The sequence below is a fragment of the Sorex fumeus genome, unplaced genomic scaffold (genome assembly GCF_029834395.1).
Source record: "Sorex fumeus unplaced genomic scaffold, SorFum_2.1 ptg000126l, whole genome shotgun sequence".
Classification (NCBI taxonomy): Eukaryota; Metazoa; Chordata; class Mammalia; order Eulipotyphla; family Soricidae; genus Sorex; species Sorex fumeus.
In genome coordinates, this window is record NW_026606183.1 from 7,080,276 (window position 1) to 7,099,412 (window position 19,137).

General features: G+C 51.4%; 1 protein-coding gene across 1 annotated transcript; it reads left to right on the forward strand.

Moving 5' to 3' along the window:
- The first annotated feature begins 13,172 nt into the window (after positions 1-13,172).
- Positions 13,173-14,371, forward strand: SPN (sialophorin). Its single transcript, XM_056137679.1, has one exon. The coding sequence runs from the start codon at positions 13,173-13,175 to the stop codon at positions 14,343-14,345; it is 1,173 nt and encodes a 390-aa protein (XP_055993654.1). The 3' UTR covers positions 14,346-14,371.
- The last annotated feature ends 4,766 nt before the right edge of the window (positions 14,372-19,137 follow it).

Below are 19,137 nucleotides of genomic sequence, written 5' to 3' on the forward strand. Positions count from 1 at the left end.
CATCTTACCCACTGTGCTATCTCTCTAGCCCCCAAAAAATATTTTTAAAAAGATGAAATTTTGCCTTTTGCAAAATATGAATGGAACTTGAAGTGAAGTTGCTGAGAGAAATGTCAGGGAATGAATAGCAAACACCAGATGTCCTCACACTCATGAGCTATAAAGAAAGCCGGGCTGGAGAGAGAACAGGCTTCATGTGCTCGTCTGCTCGGGGCCAACCCTGGGTTCCCTGAGCCCAGGCAGGTGTGACCCCTAGCCACAGAGCCAGGGGTAAGTTCTGAGCACTGCTGGGTGTGGCCTAAAACCCAAAAAGAATAAAGGAAAGAAAGGCACAAAGTAACAAACCAAGTAATTGAAGCAGGAGCAGGGGATTTCTCAGTTGTGAGCCCTACTGTGCAGGCATGAGGTCGCGGGTTTGAGCCCCAGTACCACCAAACATGTCACACACAATACTGACCGCACTGCTGCTATGATCCTGTTGCCACAAATGTGTATTCTCTGGAGCATCACACCAAGTGTGGGAGAATACTGCAACCGAGTGTGTGAGGACACAGCAAGGATGTGAGAACACTGCAACCAACTGTGTAAGGACACGCAACCGTGTTTTAGGGCACACGGCCAAGTGTGTGAGGACACGCAACCAAATGAACACAGGACTCATTCCTGGCAGTGTTCCCTCCCTCCCTCTCTATCTTTCTCTCTTTCTGTCTGTCCCTTCCTTCCTTCCCTCCCTCCCTCCTTTCCTCCTCCCTCCCTCCCTCCCTCCCTCTCTCTCTCTCCTTCCTTCCTTCCTTCCTTCCTTCCTTCTTTCTTTCTTTCTTTCTTTCTTTCTTTCTTTCTTTCTTTCTTTCTCCCCACGCACCTGTGCTCTGGTCTTACTTCTGACTCTGCTCTCCCAAAACAGAACAAAACAACAACAAAAACATTTTATTTGGAGCCTTTTTGAGGAAAGGAAGGAGGGAGAGAAAGGGGGAACATAACACACCCTAGAGAGAACAGGGCTTCTCCAAAGGCACAGAGCTCTAGTACACCTCTCAAGAGGGGAGATGCGGGCAACACATGTCCTTGGGCACTGCATATGCTCTGCCACATGGACACAAGCAGCACATGGGCTGGGGCAGCGTACTATGTGTTTTCTTTGTTCAAGGTGGCTTTTACAGAGTTTCTCCCAAGCTGCCCCACATGGGGCTTTCCAGCGAGGTAAGAGTCTGTTGGTAGGGTGGTTGCCTAGGGGGTGGAGTTGGGAGTGATTAATGGTCTTCTTTGACATTCCTTTCCTGGTCTTTGTTCTGGCTGGAGTGTCTCTCAGAGAGGCTGTCACCAGCCTTCTCTGGGTCTTTTGATGCCATTTGAGGGTCTTACCAGGCCTTAGTTCCTGTATCTGCAAGGTGGGCTGTTTGCAGCCTTGGGCTCTTGGTGTTTTTACTTCCCGAGGAATTCCATTGCATGGGGGCCCTTCCCTATTAGCTGCCTATATCACTGGCATCCCATATGGTCCCCTGCTCACCACCAGGAGGAATTCCTGAGCCCAGATCCAGAAGCAACCCCTGAGAACAGCAAGGTGTGACCCCCAAAAAACAAAGAATAACTTTAAAAATATTGAAAAATTTAAGAAAGAAAATGCATGATGGGAACAAATTGCTTGTAGCAGCTGACAAAGAGAAACTGAAGCTTCCTCCTTCACTGCCCCTCCCCCCCAGTGCTTGGGCACCATGTGGCGCCGAGGGTTGACCTTAGTGCCGAGGGGGCATCTACTAGGCTCTCCTTCCCCATTACCCCATTTCTTTGTTTTGTTTTATTTGGGTCTGAGTTTTGGGTCACAGTCAGCAGTGCTCAGGGCTTATTCCTGACTCTGCCCCCAGGGATCAGTCCTGGAGGGCTCAGGGGACCGTATGTGGTGTCAGGGGTGGAACCAGGATCAGCCATGTGCTAGGCAAGTGCCCTTGCCCGCCCCTCATCCCATTTCTTTTATTTATTTATTTATTTATTTATTGCTTTTTGGGTCACACCCGGCAATGCACAGGGGTTACTGCTGGCTTTGCATTCAGGAATCACTCCTGGCAGTGCTCAGGGAACCATATGGGATGCTGGGAATCAAACCTGGGTCGGCTGCGTGCAAGGCAAACACCCTACCCGTTGGGTTATCGCTCTAGCCCCCTCATCCCATTTCTTAAACTTACGCGATTTTTTCTGGGGCCAGAGCGATAGTATAGCGGGTCGGGTATTTGTTTGCCTTGCACACAGCTGACCCAGGTTTGATCCCCAGCATCCCATATGGTCCCTGGTGCACCGCCAGGAGTAATTCCTGAGTGCAGAGCCAGGAGTAACCCCTGAGCATTTCTAGGAATTGATCCCCCACCTCGATTTTTCTTTTTCTCTGCTAGAGCAGTTAATGATTCTTGCCTTTCTGTTTCCTCTTTGGGAGAATTTGCTTTTTTTAACTGCCTTACATAATGTCTGCCTTTCTGGGAAGCCCCTTGAATCTCCCCCACCTCTTCCCATTCCCTCAGTAACTAGCCTGATGTTTTTATTAGCATCTGCCACAAAGGGAAGCTGAAACCCCTTCCTGAATCTTCTCTTGCTTTTGCAATAGTCTGTCCCTGTCTTAGGACTTTGCAACTTTCTGGTGTGAAAGCCTTGTGCATTCAGAAGAGACTGTAATTCCTCTTATGACAGAAGCCCAGCTCCCACCAGCTGTGCCATTGTGAAGCTCGACAGCTGGTGCTCCTTGCTGGAAGGGGTGACCTGTGGCAGCCCCCTGATCGCAATTGATCTTAGTCACAGCCACACATATTCTTCACACCGTGCGGCAGTCGGACAGCCTTGCTGGCTCAGGATTCAATAAAAATACAAGATCATCAACTCTTGATTATTTAACAAGCCTTGCAGTAGATTTTCTTTCCTGACTGTAGACTAATGTAAGTATTCTGTGTACATGTAATACGTGCTAACACAGACATGATGCTCAGTCAATTGGTATATTAAGTGCATTTCTTTTTAGGTACTGGGGCTTGGAACCAGGTCTCATACACTCAAGGCATGTGCTCGACCACTGAGCCACATCCCTGGCCCTTAAATATGCTTTTCCTTTAAGAGATTTCAAGGAAATCAATTGCGCTGGATTATATTTCATAGTAAATTGAGGAAGACTTGGAACAAGTGTGGTGGGGGGTCCATGTTACTCCATTAACCATGACCTGGGTAATTGGCATCTACTAAGGTCGATATGTTGATTTCCAGAAAGCCCACCCTTTTGAAGTCAGTGGGCCCCCGCAGATGATTTTTGTAAGGTGGAGAGGAGAGAGACGACCATTTCCTCCCCACCCACCTCTGCCACCATGGCACCAGCTGGGAAGGCTAGGACTGGTAACGACCGCCAGGAGCCCCCTTCTTGGCATGGCCCATGAGTCCCACCAGCCCCACTAGGTGGAGTAATGACAAATAAGAAGCTGTATGTCACGAGAATTATGAAACTGTAATGAAAATTAAGAAAATGTGATAGGGCCTGGGAAACTGAAAGAGATCCCTAAGTTAAACAAGAGAAGGGAGGGAGGGCTGGAGCGATAGTACAGTGGGTAGGGCATTTGCCTTGCAGGCGGCTGACCCAGGTTCGATTCCCAGCATTCCATATGGTCCCCTGAGTACCGCCAGGAGTAATTGTTGAGTGCAAAGCCAGGAGTACCCCTGTGTATCCCTGGGAGTGACTCAAAAACCAAACCAAAACAAAACAAAACAAAAACAAAACAAACAAAAAAAAAGCAAGAAAAGAAAAGAGAGAAAAGAGAGGGAGAAGCATTCCTTTTATGACCCCAATCACTGGCGTTAAGGACCCACCAGATGGATGGGAGTGCCCGGAAGATGGTACCCCAAGGCAGCAGCAACATGGGCAAGATTGACAGTGACTGTTTTCCCTTTGAGGACCTGAAGGCCACACCATGAAGGAATGATGCATTGATTGTTTTCCCTTACTGTATCCCTCTGTATCCCATTTCACTGATAAGAATGCATGTAGATTGTAGCCCACCTTTAGAGGATAAAAGAGACACACTCTAGCGAACGGGCACCAAGTCTCTTTCTCTTCTGACTTAGGGTCTTCAGCGCTGAGCCTATAATAAACCCACTATCCTACCTTCGCTGTCTCTCTGTGCTCACTTGCGGCCTGCGCCAGCATCAACAGGGGCTGTCAAGCCACATCTATTGTCCACTTGTCCTTCTCAGCATGAAATTAAGCCCCACCACCCAGTTTCTTGGGGAGCCATGGACTAAGGTTGGAGCAAGGAATTGCTCTTTGTGGGAAAAGAAAGCTAGCCCTAGGCCTTACCCAGGTAAGTCCCAAGCGTTCCGGGTAATTGTCTTACTCACAGAAAACCATTTCAGGAGAAGATGAGCAGTGAATTAAGAACATTTTATTTGGAGGCTTTTTGAAGAAGGGAAGAGACAGGAAGAGAGAGTGACACGCTCAAGAGAGAATGCAGCTTCTCCGAAGGCGGAGAGAGCCCACCCATCTCTAGAGGGGAGTAGTGGGCGACACTTGTGCTTGGGCACCACATGGACTCGGCCACATGGACAGAAGCAGCACATGGAGTTCAGCAGCACATGTACAGGCTTCCTTTGTTCAAGTTGGCTTTTAGAGATTTTTTTTCCAAGCTGCCCCATGTAGGGCTTTCTAGCTACGTAAGAGTTCGTTGCTAGGGTGGTTGCTAAGGGGTACAGTTGGGAGTGGTTGAGGGTTTTCTTTGAAATTCCTTTCTTGGGCCCTTTGTTCCTGTTGGAGCTTTTTTCGAGGGATGCAGGAGGAGGTGGGGTGGGGTCCAGCTGAGGGTTTTATCTGCCTTAGTTCCTGAGTCCACAAGGTGGGCTTTCAACAGCCTGGGGGCTATTGGTTTTATTCCCAAGGAATTCCATTGCCATGGGGACCCTTTCCTATGTACCTGCCTACATCACTTTGTGGGGGGCCATTTGTTTTGGGACCACACCTCATGGTGCTCAGGTCTGACTCCTGACTCTGAGCTCAGGGATCACTCTTAGCAGTGCTTAGGGACTATATGGGATGCTGGAAAGCAAACCAGGTGGGCCACAAACAAGGTCAATGTTGTCCCCCCTTGCTATCTCTGGCCCTTTCTGTTTAGCTTTTATGAGAAACCAGAGACTGGCTCCCGCTGTGGCAAGCAGAGCTTCTGAAGGCGTTGATCAGCATGTCTGGTTGGCTGCTCTCGTGGGAAATCTCTCCTGAGTCTGGATCACATGAGTTGGTTGTGACTCCAGAGGGAGCTGTGGGTCCTACCACGAACCCCCACATGCTCCTCCGCGCTGCCGGATTGCAAACCTGACATAGCCCCAGTCACTGTTTCTGCGAAGTGGACGAGACCTTGTCCGCAAAACACAGCCAACCAGCCCCACACCCCTGTCTCTGGTTCTAATAGTCCCTTGGTTTTTGTTTTGTTTTGGGGTAACACTTGGCAGTGCTCAGGGCTTACTCCTGGCTCTGTGCTCAGGAATCACTCCTGGTGGTGCTCGGAGACCATGTGGGATGCCGGGTGTTGAACCCGGGTCAGTTGTGTGCAAGGGAAATGCCCAGCCTGCTGTAACATTGCTCTAGCCCCAAACTGAAATGTGTTTAAAACATTCTGTTTGGGGCTGGAGTGACAGCACAGCGGATAGGGTGTTTGCCTTGCATGTGGCCGACCCCGGTTCCATTCCCAGCATCCCATATGGTCCCCTGAGCACTGCCAGGAGTAATTCCTGAGTGCATGAGCCATGAGTAACCCCTGTACATCACCAGGTGTGACGCAAAAAGCAAAAAATAAATAAAAATAAAATGAAAACATTCTGCTCAAGGAGGAAACACAGCACTTCCTCAGGGGAGCCCAGGGTCTTTCCAGCTCGCATCCCAAACTTCACTGCCATGCCCAGTGTCTGGCTGAGCAGCCATGGTAAAGGCCAACAGACAGCACTTGACTCACGAGCTGGCCTTGGGGTCTGTCACGCCAGACCACGACTATGTCCCTCTGGCATTGATATTCAGTGCACTTACTTAGCAGAGCCTCAGTTTCCCTGAGCTCTGACACGGGAATGAAGGGAATAAAGGGAGATGGCTCCAGCACAAGGAGTGTTTGCCTAAGGTCCTGAGTTTGAGCCTTGGTACCGCAATTCAGGGTGGTGCCAGCACCCCCACCCAGCATTGCCGGGAGTGGCCTTTGGGTCCTAAAGCTCTGCTGGGGAGGCCCCTATTTTTTTTTTTTGGTAGGGGGGCACACCTGGTGATGCACAGCTCTCTGCTCAGGGACCACTCTTAGCAGGACTTGGGAGACATATGGGGTGCTGGGAATTGAATCCTAGGTGGCCGTGTGCAAGGCAAATGCCCTCTCCACTATACTATCACTCCGGCCTAGGTGTGTGTGTGGGGGGGGGGCATTAAAAAGAACAAGAATTGCCAAATAAAATGGGATCTCACTCGCTGTGTGACTTGCTTCATTTGTACCCTGAATATTTGTTGAACATTTTGCCTGTGTCAAGCTCACGAGTCAAATAAAGCCCCTGAGTCTTGGAGAACTTTCTCCCGCAGTGACACAGGCTCTGGACAAAGACATGACGCTAGCTACAGGGAGGATTGAAGCACAGGGAAAGGACAGGGGGAAACAGAAAGATCTCGAAGAGTGAGCAGAGACACTGGCGGGAAGGCTGGAGCCAACAGGCGGCTCCCCATGGAAGGGCCCCCTGACCTCTGCTGGGCTGCCCCGAAGTGCCCTTACTCCAGCCAGCTGAGAGAAGATCAGGTCCAAGCCAGGATGAGGGGACAGGAGGCATTAGGGACCGAATAGGTTTGGACATGGAGCCAGGCGCGGGGGTGCGAATGGGAGGCTGGAGGCCAGCCCAGGCTTTGGTCCTTTCTGATAGGAAAAGGAGGTTGGAGGAGGCTGGACATGGGAGATAAAAGTTCAGCTGAGGATGGCGCAGTAAGAGAAGCCCCGGCCCATTGGGGGAGACAGCTGGACTGCACCCCAGCCCACCCCACCCTCCGCCTGCACCCCACCCAACCCCCCTCCTGGACCTGATCCTTTGCCCCAGCAGCCTCCAGTCATGAAGAAAATCAAGATAGGTGTGACCAGCCACTTGCCCAGGACTGTTGGAGGTTTAGGCCCGGAAATCACCCGCCCCTGCGCTCCTGGCAGTTCAGTTCCTTCTTCTCCTGCTGTGGCAGTTTGGGGTCAGAGGGATGGACTGACCACATGCTGGCAGGCGGCCCCGCTGGCTGAGTCTTCTGGGTGGGGCAATCTTCTTCCACAGGAGAAACTGAGGCACGGAAGGGTCAGTTGTCGCTAGAGGTGAGAGGCTGAGCCTGGCCTGCACGTAGAGAGTCTGCAGCTGGGTTTAGTCCCTTAGCCACGAAGGCCACATGATTGTGGGAGCAGCCAAAGCAGCCGTAGCAGGAATGACAAAGGACGCGGCTGCATGACACGGCACAGTGGACGCAGCTCTGGGGGCGGGAGGCAGCGGTGAAGGCAGGAGGGATGGGGCCGAGACAGCAGTCAGGCCTCCGTCTAAGGAGATGGCCAAGGGCTGGAAACGGTTCCTTTCCAGGATGGGGACTTCATGGTGATGGGGGAGGAGGGTTTCCATTTATGATGACACCCAAAACTTGGATTAAAATGAAGAATTAGGATGGGGCTTGAGCGATAGCACAGCGGGTAGGGTGTTTGCCTTACACATGGCCAACCCAGGTTTGATTCCCAGCATCCCATATGGTCCCCCGAGCACCGCCAGGAGTAATTCCTGAGTGAAGAGCCAGGAGTAACCCCTGTGCAACGCCGGGTGTGACCCAAAAAGCAAAAATAAATAAAAAAATAAAATGAAGAATTAGGGGCAGCAGAGGTAGTACAGTGGGTAGGGCACTTGCCTGCATGTGATCAACCTAGGTTCGATGCCCAGTACCCCAGATGGTCTCCCAACTACCACCAGGAGTGATCTCTGAGCGCAGAGCCTGGAGTAGCCCCTGAGCACTGCCAGCTGTGCTCCAGAAACCAAATAAATAATAAAAAAGAAAGTGAAAATTAGGTTCAGTGAATAAACTCCTCTGTCCACCCCACTCCTTACGTGGAAGATCCGCAGTGGCCAGCGCTGCCTGATTTGGTGACCTGTCCTGGCCAGGGCTGTGTTTGAATGAGATACATTGGCCCCAAAGCGTGCGCAGACCCCATAGTTCTGAAGCATCTGAATTAACCAGCTCTCCCATAACATAAACCACTCTTTCTTTCTTTCTTTCTTTCTTTCTTTCTTTCTCTCTTTCTTTCTTTTTTTGTCCATAGGTATGTTTTACTCTGTGATAAAGATATTCATCACTAAGGTGGGAAGAACAAATTTTTTTGTTTTTTAGGCTACACCTGGTGATGCTCAGGAGTTATTTCTGGCTCTTTAATTAATTTAGTTAATTCTGTAATTCTGTGCTCAGAATTTTCCTGGCAGTACTTGGGGGAATATATATATGCATATATATGTGTATATATATATATATATATATAGTGTTTATGGGCCACAGGGATCAATCACTCCTGGCGGAACTCATGGGACCATGTGGGGTGCTGAGATCAAACATGGGTCAGCTATGTGCAGGGCAAGCACCTTCCCACTATCTCTCTGGCCCCAAGAGCAGATTTTAATTCATTCTTGGGCTTGGAGTGCCAACTTTCTGCCTGCCTGTCACACGAGCGAGCATCCAGTTTCACTCTCAGATGTGTAGCTTTATAGAGACTGCTTCACCAACTCCCAAATTGTCTAGAGCAATTCCCTGTGATACACGTGAGGTTCACGGGCAGAGCCTGGCAAGCTTCCCGTGGTGTATTTGATATGCCCAAATCAGTAACTATAACAGGTTTCATTCCCCTGACCCTGAAAGAGCCTCCAATCGCTGGGAAAGACGAGTAAGGAGAGGCTGCTAAAAATCTCAGGACGAATGGCGCCCGCTCAAGTAAATCAATGAACAACTGGATGACAGTGATACAGTGATACACATGAGGTTAAAGGTGAACAGGCAAATGAGGAAAAAGTATGTAAGAGGAGAGAAGTCACAGACCGCCACTCAGGAGTAAAGGTAGGAGCTACATAATGCTTCAGCACTGACTGATCAGGATGAAGGGTGGCTGCGGCGTGGGTCAGTCAGAATGAAGGCGCTCCTCTCTCTCTTTCCAGCTGAAACGCATCTATGGGAATAGCCCTGAGCTCCCTGGTCAGGGTGGAGTGGATGCTGGTCATATGCATCAGCTGTTATTTGTTAGGCTCTTAACTTATTTTGTTTTTGTGCCACACCCAGCAGTGCTCAGGGCTTACTCCTGGCTCTGAGCTCAGGGAGTACTCCTGCCAGGCTCGGGGCCATACAGAGTCCCAGATATCAAACCCAGGTCAGCAGCGTGCAAAGCAAGCACTCTACCTGCTGTAATATTGCTTTAACCCCTTATTAGGTTATTTAAGTTTCTCCACAGAGTCTAGTTTAATAATACCCAGACTTTTCTTTTAAAACACTTTTTGTTTGATTTGGGGTCACATCTGATGGTGCTCGGTAGGGTTGCCAGGGATTGGCCCCTCTCTCTCCTGCCCTAATTTTTTCCCCCCATGGGGTCACTTCCAGCTATGCTCAGCCTGTCATTACAGGTGGGGACACGTGTGCCAGGGACCTAACCCAGGGCCTCACACATGCTAGGTATGTCTTCTGTCACTTGAGCTACATCGTAGCCCCCAAGAACTTTTTGAAATTTATTTTTACTTTATTTTTAGGTCACACCTGGCAATGTGCAGGGGTTACTCCTGACTCTGCACTCAAGAATTACTCCTGTCGGTGCTCAGGGAACCATATGGGATGCTGGGAATCGAACCTGGGTTGGCAAGGCAAATGCCCTACCTGCTGTGCTATAACTCCAGCCCCCTCCCCAAAGAACTTTTATAGAGGGTGCAGGGGACTGAGCCCAGGGACTCTTCCAGGCAAAGCATGTGCTTTATGTTCTCAAGAATCTTGAACAAGTGTGTCATGAGCACCCACTTCACAGATGAAGAAATGGAGGCAGAGAGATGCATTGACCATGTCAAAGTCAGGCAGACAGCAGGTGAAGCAGTTCAGGGGGTGCCTGACCCCTTTTATCTGAATTCCTGGCTGTGGATGAGGAGGGTCAGGCAGTCTCCCACTAGTTATTTTTGTCTGTGCCATTCCTGGTGAAATGACCCTTTGAAGACCTACAGAAGGTCAGAGTTGAGAGGTCAAATGGGAGGGAATGGAATTTCAGAGGCACGGAGGTGGGTGTGGGAGAGGGTTGGCAGTACAGTTCAGAAAGCTGTAAAACCAACAGATGTTTGTGAAGACGAGAAAGAAACACCCCCAACTGCTCCCCTAGAGCTCTGGAGAGCAGGCATGGGCCCCTGAAGACTAGAGAACAAAGAACACCCAAGGCTAGTGACGGTCCTTCCCCTTCACAACTGCCCAGTGACACACCCCAACCCAAACAAAACCTGGTATTCCCAGGAGGCTGTGAGGTCAAATCTCACCCTAAGCCTGCACTCTGGACAAATGGCATCACTCTGTTTCTGAGAGCCCAGCTCCCAGAGACCCAAAGGAACCGGCTTCCAACACAGCCCAGGCACACCACAGAGTGAACAATCTTCCGAGTTTTGTAGCAAATCTCAAGAACCCATCAGCACATAAAAATCCTCTTTGGCGCTGACAGTACCAGGGATTGAACTGGGGCACCTTAGCCCTTGAAACCATCACCTTGGCCAGTAATGATGTTAAATATATCTCACACGGTTGTTGTGGAGAATAAACATTATGTGAGGGGCTGGAGCGATAGCACAGTGGGTAGGGCGTTTGCCGTGCATGCGGCCAACACAGGTTTGATTCCCAGCATCCCATATGATCCCCCGAGCACTGCCAGGAGTAATTCCTGAGTGCAGAACCAGGAGTAACCCCTGTGCATCACCAGGTGTCACCCCAAAAGTAAAAACAACAACAACAAAATGTTATGTGAGTGTAAAGGCACTGACTCTGGCCCATTTTACCATGCTTAGGATAGGTGACTTAACGTCTCTGGACCTCAACTTCTTCATCTTTAAAATGGGCTTTCAGGGGCCAGGGCGATAGTTAGGGGGTAGGGCATTTGCCTTGCATGTGGCTGACCCAGGTTCAATCCCCGGCATCTCATATGGTCCTCCAAGAACTGCCAGGAGTTGTTCCTGAGTTTGGAGTCAGGAGTAACCTCTGAGCATCGCCAGATGTGACCACCCCCTAAAAAAAATAAATAAATGAATAAATAAATAATAAATAAAACAGGCTCGCAGCGAGAGAGGCTAGAATCATGCACTCTGACTCTGGACCTGGTACATGATGAATGTGAGTCCCCAGATGTGTGGATCAGAGTTTCCCAAGGACTAATACTTATCTGTGAACTTGAGGGCACTGAAAGTTTTGTGAAAAATTCATCTGGCTTCATTGATTTTTTTCAAATATTGGAAAACTGAGGGAATCTTTGTGTAGCCTATTCTTATTTGCTTTTGTTTTTGGGTCACACACAGTGGTGCTCAGGACTTCCTGCTGGTTCTGTGTTTGGGGATCATTCCTGGTGGGGCTCGGGGAGTGCTGGGGATTGAACCTGGGTCAATCACGTGCAAGCAAGCACCCTGCCCTGTACTCCCTGCTCCAGCCCCTCTGTGTGCAATCTTATAAAGATCTTTCTAGATTTTCAAGAATTGAACATAGGATTCACTTCCAATACTTTATATCTAATTATTCCTACTTTCCTGTTTCAATAGCAAAATGTTAAGACAACCTAAATGGTCTGTCTCTGGAATGTTTTCTGTCTTCCTGCCTCTCTTGCTTCTTTCCTTTCTTCACTCCTTCTTCCTTCCTCCATCTTCCTCTCTCTTCCTCTCCTTTCCTCTCTTCTCCTTCCTCCCTCCCTCCCTCCCATTCTTCCTTCCTTCCTCTCCTTCTCTCCTTTATATGTGTTTATCTCTCTCTCTCTCTCTCTCTCTCTCTCTATATATATATATATATATATATATATATCACAGCAATTGGTGCTCAGGGCTTAGTTCTAGATCTGTGCTCAGAGAGCACTCCAGGCTGACTTGAGGGACTATATTGGGTGCTGGAGATGGGACCTGGGTTGGCTGCATCCGAAACAAGTGCTCTACCTACTATACTATCTACCCAACCTATCTTTCTTTCTTTCTTTCTTTCTTTCTTTCTTTCTTTCTTTCTTCATATGGGATGACTGCATGCAAGGCAAGTATCCTACTCGCTGTATTATCTCTCCCCTCCACGCTTCTGCCCTTTGAGTGTCACCCTCTTGGGCCCCACAGTCCTCCTTGCCTGGGGCCTGGCAAATACTTCCTGGGAGTTCTTGGGGCAGGAAGTCCTTGTCTATCAACCTCGGGACTTCAGACGCTAACAAAACCATCCCCTCCCACCTCTTCCTCTGTACCCCTAGTTCTCTAGCGCACACTACTATTCACAACCCCCCCCCCCCCCACTCTGACCCGCCCCAATCCCACTTCGCGTCCTGCAGTTCCATTCCCTGCTCAGATCCAGGGGAGTCTTGTCCTCCGTCAAACCACCTGAGCACCATCTTAGGCCCCAGAGACACCGCGGTAGTGGGACAGTGGGTGGGGCAGGATGCAGGGTGGGTGGGTGGAGCCAGACCCACTTCCTTTCCCCTTGGGGTTGCTGTCTGCAACTTCTGTCCCAGCTTCTCCAGGAGTTGGAGCCATCTGATCCTTATCGAGGGAGCAGGTAAAGGAGTGTGATTTGGGGAGCAGGGCCCCACTGGGCCCAGGGGTGGGTCATGGCTGCAAAAGATGCTGCCAGGTGATGGAAAGGCGCCCCAGAAGCCACCGACGCTGCGGACGAGGAGGGCGGCCGGGAGGAATGGCGCTGCGAGTCTAAGTGGCATGTTGGGGGTGGGGGAGGGGAGAGGAAAGCTGGTGGGGGCGGGGGGGCTGCCAGCCTCGGTTCCCTGGTTATTTCTGATAATGGTAGAAGCAGGGGTGGGAAAAGCCGTTAAACCACAAGTTGGGCCTGGCAGTTGGCAGGGAAGTGGGTAGGAGGGAGGGCCGGGCCAGGTCTTCTGCACACTCCTGTTGTATTTCTCTGACTTCCCCTCAGGTCCCAGTTCCTGCTCATGCCTGCTGCCATGGAAGCCACACTGCTTCTCCTCCTCTCCGTGGGCACCTGGGCCCAAAACTCAACAGAGCTCCGGGCCCCAAACCCAACGGAGCTCTGGACCCAAGACTCGGCGGACCTGTTGGACGATGCAAGTCCTTGGCCGACAGCTGTGGCTCCTGAGCCCTTTGCTTCTTTGGCCGCAGAGAGCACTGCAGTCCCAAACCTCACTTCAGGCACCTCTAATCCTGTGCTAACCAGGGACCCTGAGAAGGATGACGCCCCAGGGGACCCTATCAGGACTCCGCCTCCTTCAACTACTTCCTCAGGCCATGCTGTGGTCTCTTCAGCGACCCCCATTGACCACCCCGTATCTCTGCCAACAGTCTCCCCGGAAATTTCCACCCAGAAGTCTTCAGTGTTCCTGGACGTCTCTGACACAGCCAACGAATCTGCCGTCTCCATAGCAACAGACTCTCCGGGCAGCCAGACTGTGACTGATGAAATCCTGGCAACCGGCTCTCTGGAGCACTCCAGTCTGGCTGATGGATCCCCTATAACCATGACAACCGGCTCTTTGGACCTCTCTAAAGGGACCAGTGGACTCCCTGTCTCCATGGTAACTAGTTCCCCGAAGATCCCCAAGGGGACCGTTGGCTCCTCCACTACCCTGGTTAAAATATCGACCACCTCTTCCTTAAGCGCCTCCACAAACATAGTCAGGTTGTCCCCAAATTCAGACGAGGGGACGAAGAGCAACTTGGTGCCTGTGCTGGTGACCCTCCTGGTGGTCATCATTCTTGTGGCTCTCCTCCTGCTGTGGCGCCGGCGGCAGAAGCGGCGGACGGGAGTCCTGATGCTCAACGGGGTCGCCAAGCGCAATGGGGTGGTGAATGCCTGGGCCGGGCCTGCCCCCATGTCGAGTGGGGAGACGTTGACGGTCACAGTGGCAGAGGCAGGAGGTGACAAAGGCTCTGGGGTCCCCCCTGGGGAGGCGTCGGGCCGGAGACCCACGCTCACCACGTTCTTCAGCAGACGCAAGTCTTGCCAGGCCCCCGTGGCCCTGGAGGACCTTGGACCTGGGGCAGCCGCTGGGCTGAAGTCGGAGGAAGAGGCACTGATGGCTCCAGATGTGGCGGTGGAGAACCCCCCTTCTGACACGCCAGAAGCTGGTGACGGGGAGCACCCAAGTTTGTGTGAATGAGAGACTGGAGGGTGGGATCATTTCCAGCCTTCCTCACTCCCCCCCGACATCACCTCCAAACCCTCACGAAGCTTTTCACCCACACAAACAGTCTTTTTTTGTTTTTGTTTTTAATTTTGGGGACACACCTATCAGTACTCAGGGCTTGCTCCTGGCTCCATGCTCAGCGATCCCTCCTGGTGGGGATCAGAGGACCATATGGGGTGCTGGGGACAGGACCTGCAGCAAGGCCAGCCCCCTATCTGATGCACTGTCTCTCTGGCCCCCAATTCTTTGGATTCTCAGAGCATCTTCTCTCTGAATCGTTGTCCGTCTCTGAAACCATGATCTCTGGGTCATGCACCTGCACACAGCACCCAGATGCAACACTTCCCCCAGCACCCCCATCCAATTCTGCACCCAGCACTCCCATCCAACTCTGCACCCAGCACCCTCACCCAGCTCCCACCCAACTCTGCACCCAGCGCTGAAGCTGGGGCTCCCACTCGCTAATGCTTGTTATGCTTGCTGCTAAGTGTCACTCCCAGCAGTGCTCAGGGGAGCATGTGATGCTGGGGGTTGAACCCTGGCTTCAGTGTGCAGAACTGAAGCGGTCCGGCCTGGTCTCCTGAACTCCTTTCGACTCCATGCCAGGTGTGAATACACAGGCCCAGGGCGGTGTGGAAGGACGCTCCCACTCAGAATGGCTCTGAAAAAAACGCTGGGCTCCACGCGGGACACACTCCTGGCCAGTCTGTACCTTGTGGCCATCTCGGGGTGCTCTTGGAGGTACTGACCCAGTGACCCCCATGTCTGGCGGCAGAGGTGAGAAGATCCTGCAGGCCTCCTCTCTGCGGGGGTGCGGTTTGCCGCAGGAGGTGAGGATTTGATGGTGTTCGTGCCGGGTAGTGGTGGGGACAGACGGCACGAGGGAGGAGACGGGAAGGATGGCAGAGCCCGAGATGCCAGCCCGAGGGTGGAGGATGCAAGGGCTCCTGTGAACATATGTGCCCTCGTCTCCGCTCAGATGGCGTGGCGCAGAGAGGGGGTGCCGGCCGCTGAAGGCTGCTTGGCGGGGGGGCGGGGGGAGTGGGGGCCTCAGGCATACTCTGGCGGCAGTGGGAGAGCAGGACCCCTGTGTCCCGGCTGGGGCCTGGGCCAGGTCAGGCTGGGGCCACATGGACTCAAGGTATTTGGTATTTCTCCAGGCGAAAGAGGAAAGTTGCAAAGAGGAAGTGATTAAGTCAGAGGGTGACCAGATCACTGGCCTAGGGAAGAGGCCACGTGGCCTGACCTGCAGTGAGGCAGGGGCAGCAGACTGCTCACGGGGTACATCCACCTGCCACCAGTAGGTCCCACCCACCCCTGGTCTGAGGCTCATGCTGAGCTGGTGTGGAAATCTGGCAATGAGGCGACACCCCCAGTCTGGGCCATTTCTTACTGCTCAGAGGTGCAGCTCGGGCTAATTGGAACCCCAGAATGGCAGAAGTGAGCCCCAAGTTCTCAGATTTGCTTAACCAAGTAACCCAACTGCAAGTCTTGAAAATACTGTGGCGCGCTCAGAAGCCACCCCCGCCTCTCCCCACACGGCCCAGGAGACCTCTCACCACTCTCATTCGGCTCCTGCCAAAGCCCAGAGCAGACGGCCATGGCAGTGGGTATGGCGCCTGGTGTTGCTCTCATAACCCAGAAATGTCAGGATCTGGGAACAGTATCCAGGCAGAGCCTGGCAATCTCCTCGTGGAGTATTCATATGCCAAAACCAGTAATAATAACGGGGCTCATTCTCCTGACCCTAAAAGAGCCTCCAGTAAGGCAGCATTGGGAAGGACGAGTAAGGAGGGGCTGCTAAAATCTCAGGACTGGGATGAATGGAGATGTTACTGGCGCCTGCTCAAGTAAATCGATGAACAACGGGATACAGTGATACAGTGATCCAAGCAGAGACAGAGATCTTAGGAGGACACCAAAGGGGGGAGGGTAGCCCCCAAGGGGTTCCCTTTTACAGGGTCTTTGTCACATGCCCTGTGGTTGGCCTGGCACGGAGTCTTCAGTGAATATTCAGTTGAATGGGTAAGCGAGAGGAAACTGTGATTATGAAGAGTGAGCAGGTTGTTGCCAGGCTGGAAGCAGCATCACCTGCTTTGAGATCTATGGAGACAAATATAGAAAACAGGCTGTTGACTTTCTAGGGGAGGGGTCTGGGGAGGAAGCAGTGGCTGTTACAAGACCAAAAACAGGAAAAAGAGAAACAACAAGGACCGAACATATTGCTTATGAAGATAATTCTAAATGGGTTGTTAGACTTGTTATAATTGTTTAAATTGAGGTTTTCAGAAGCTATGAAGTGACTTTTAAATTTGTCCACAATATTTTAAGGGGAAGAAGCCAGTTATTAATCTGTAAATATGTCTGATTCTAGTTTTGCAATAACAAAACTAGATGCAAAATATAGGGCGAGGGAGCGGTACAGGGGTTAAGGTGTTTGCGTTCCTTGTACCCCTGGCCAACCACAGGGCATGTGACTATACCTGGTTCTCCCAGTGCTGTCGGGGCTCACTCCTGAGCACAGAGCCAGGAGTAATCCCTGAGAACTGCCAAGTGGGGGTAAAAAAAAAAAAGAAAGAAAGCGTTGACTTTTATAGAAATTAAGATTGGAAGGAAATATCAGAAGAAAAAAATTTACTATCATCATGTATATGATAAACTTGAGTGATTTTTATTTTGTTTATACTTTTGTGATTTTCCAAATTTTATACAATAAACACTTTACATTTGAAAAATACAAAGTTATTGACTGAAATGGGGAAGGAGGGTCTGCTGTGAAGAGGATTATGGAAGAAGAGACGGGGAGGCAAGTTGGAGCCGAGCTATGCAGGGCTTGAGAATCTGTATTTAGTTCTGAAAACAAAAGGGGCAAGTTCAACCTTAAGAGTTGGTTTCAGGGGCCGGAGCGATAGTACAGCAGGTAGGGCATTTGCCTTGCACACTGCTGACCAGGATTCAATCCCTGGCATCCCGTATGGTCCCCTGAGCACTTCCAAGAGTAATTCCTGAGTGCAGAGCCAGGAGTAACCCCTGAGCATCGCCGGGTGTCACCCAAAAAGAAAAAAAAGTTGGTTTCACTGCTCTCTCACTCTCTCTCTTGCACCTCAGCATGTAGTAAATACATACTGACCCGGTGAAACGTGAGAGCCAATAGGAAACCCCTTCCTGTGCTGCTTCTCTGGGCCAAGTTCAGCAGCATAGCAGAGATCTGAGGGTTCAAATTGTTTCCTCTCTTCAGTCTCCATCACCCCACACAGAGCCCTGCCTCTCCTCTGCCCACACTTACCCTGAATCATTCCTACTCACCCTGACCAGCTCCCTGGGGCCAGTGGGCAGAGGGGAGTCACTCGGCTCTGGGTACCGCCAGGGATGGGGCCTTCTCCAAGCTGAGGGATGTGCTAGAGGCAGCTCAGTCTAGAGTGGCTAGCAAAAAAGTGTCCACTGTCGTCCACTTGCTCCTAATGATGAGCTGCAGATGGGTGCAGCGGGCCTGAGAGAAAGCTCAACTGGCTAAGCACTAGCTTAACGCTGCCTGCAAGATGCCAGTTCAATCCCTGGCACAGCATGGCGCCCCAAGAATAGAACCAGAAGGTTCTAAGAGTCTCAAAGGACAGACCTCAAAAAATATAGAAAAACATTTTTTAAAAATATTTTTGTTTTAGGGACTGGAGTCATAGTACAGCGGGTAGGGTGTTTGCCTTGCACGCGGCTGACCCAGGTTCGATTCCCAGCATCCCATATGGTCCCCTGAGCACCATCAGGAGTAATTCCTGAGTGCAGAGCCAGGTGTAACCCCTGTGCATCACCAGGTGTGACCCCCCCCAAAATTTTTAGGTCACACCTGGAAGTGCCTTGGGGGACCCTATACAGTGTCAGGGCTCAAAGCTGGGTCAGATCCATGCAAGGCAAGTGCCTTAACTGCTGTACAATCTCGCCAGCTCCCAGAAAACTTCCAGCCTATCCAGGCTGAGGAAACCATATAATGGCTGACTATCCTTGACTAGGGGGCTTAGGGCTGAGCCAGACAAAGAAACCATTGTTCTCCAGAGACCGTCATCCACTTGCTCCTAATGATGAGCTGCAGATGGGCACCTGCCCATGCCCATCCGGCCTGAGGCATCAGATAGCCCCATTGGACCACAACTAAGGTCCCAGGAGGTGTCCTCATGGAGACCTTCCTGAATTTGTGCCAAGGTGGCTGGAAGTCAGCCCACCCCGCTCTTGCCCACAGCACACATATCTTGACTTCCGGCCAAACTCCTCCTCACTCGTCAGGCTTCAACTCAAATGTCACTGCCTTGGCAAAGCTGTGCTTGCTGCCTCCACCCTGAACGCACAGTGTGTTTCTGCTTTGTGTGACCGGGGAGAGCTGGCATGATCAGACAAGCCCTTCACTCATTAAAGTGTCATCTTTGTGGCTCCTGCCTCAGGAGCTCCCCATATGCAGATGAATGTGGAGAATCAATGAATGAACCAGTGATTTGGGTGGGTGGGGGTGCTTCCTAAGCAGTGCACAGATAATCTGGCGGCCAGTGAGGATGGGCAGTTTGATGTGAGGACTCTGTGGTGCCAGAGACCAACAGGGCCAAAACTTATAGTGGTGATTTGGGACCATGCAGTGCTGAGGTTCACACTTGGGTTTCAGTGCCCCTAACCATTGGGCTATCTCCCCAGTCCCGATAGTGATTATTCTATTTTTTTCCTGGGCTTTGGGTCACATTTGGTGCTGCTCAAGGATCGCTCCTGGCAGTGCTCAGGGGATCAT

Coding starts and splice junctions, on each gene's coding strand:
- SPN (XM_056137679.1), top strand. CDS start 13,173: ATGGAAGCCACACTGCTTCTCCTCCTCTCCGTGGGCACCTGGGCCCAA.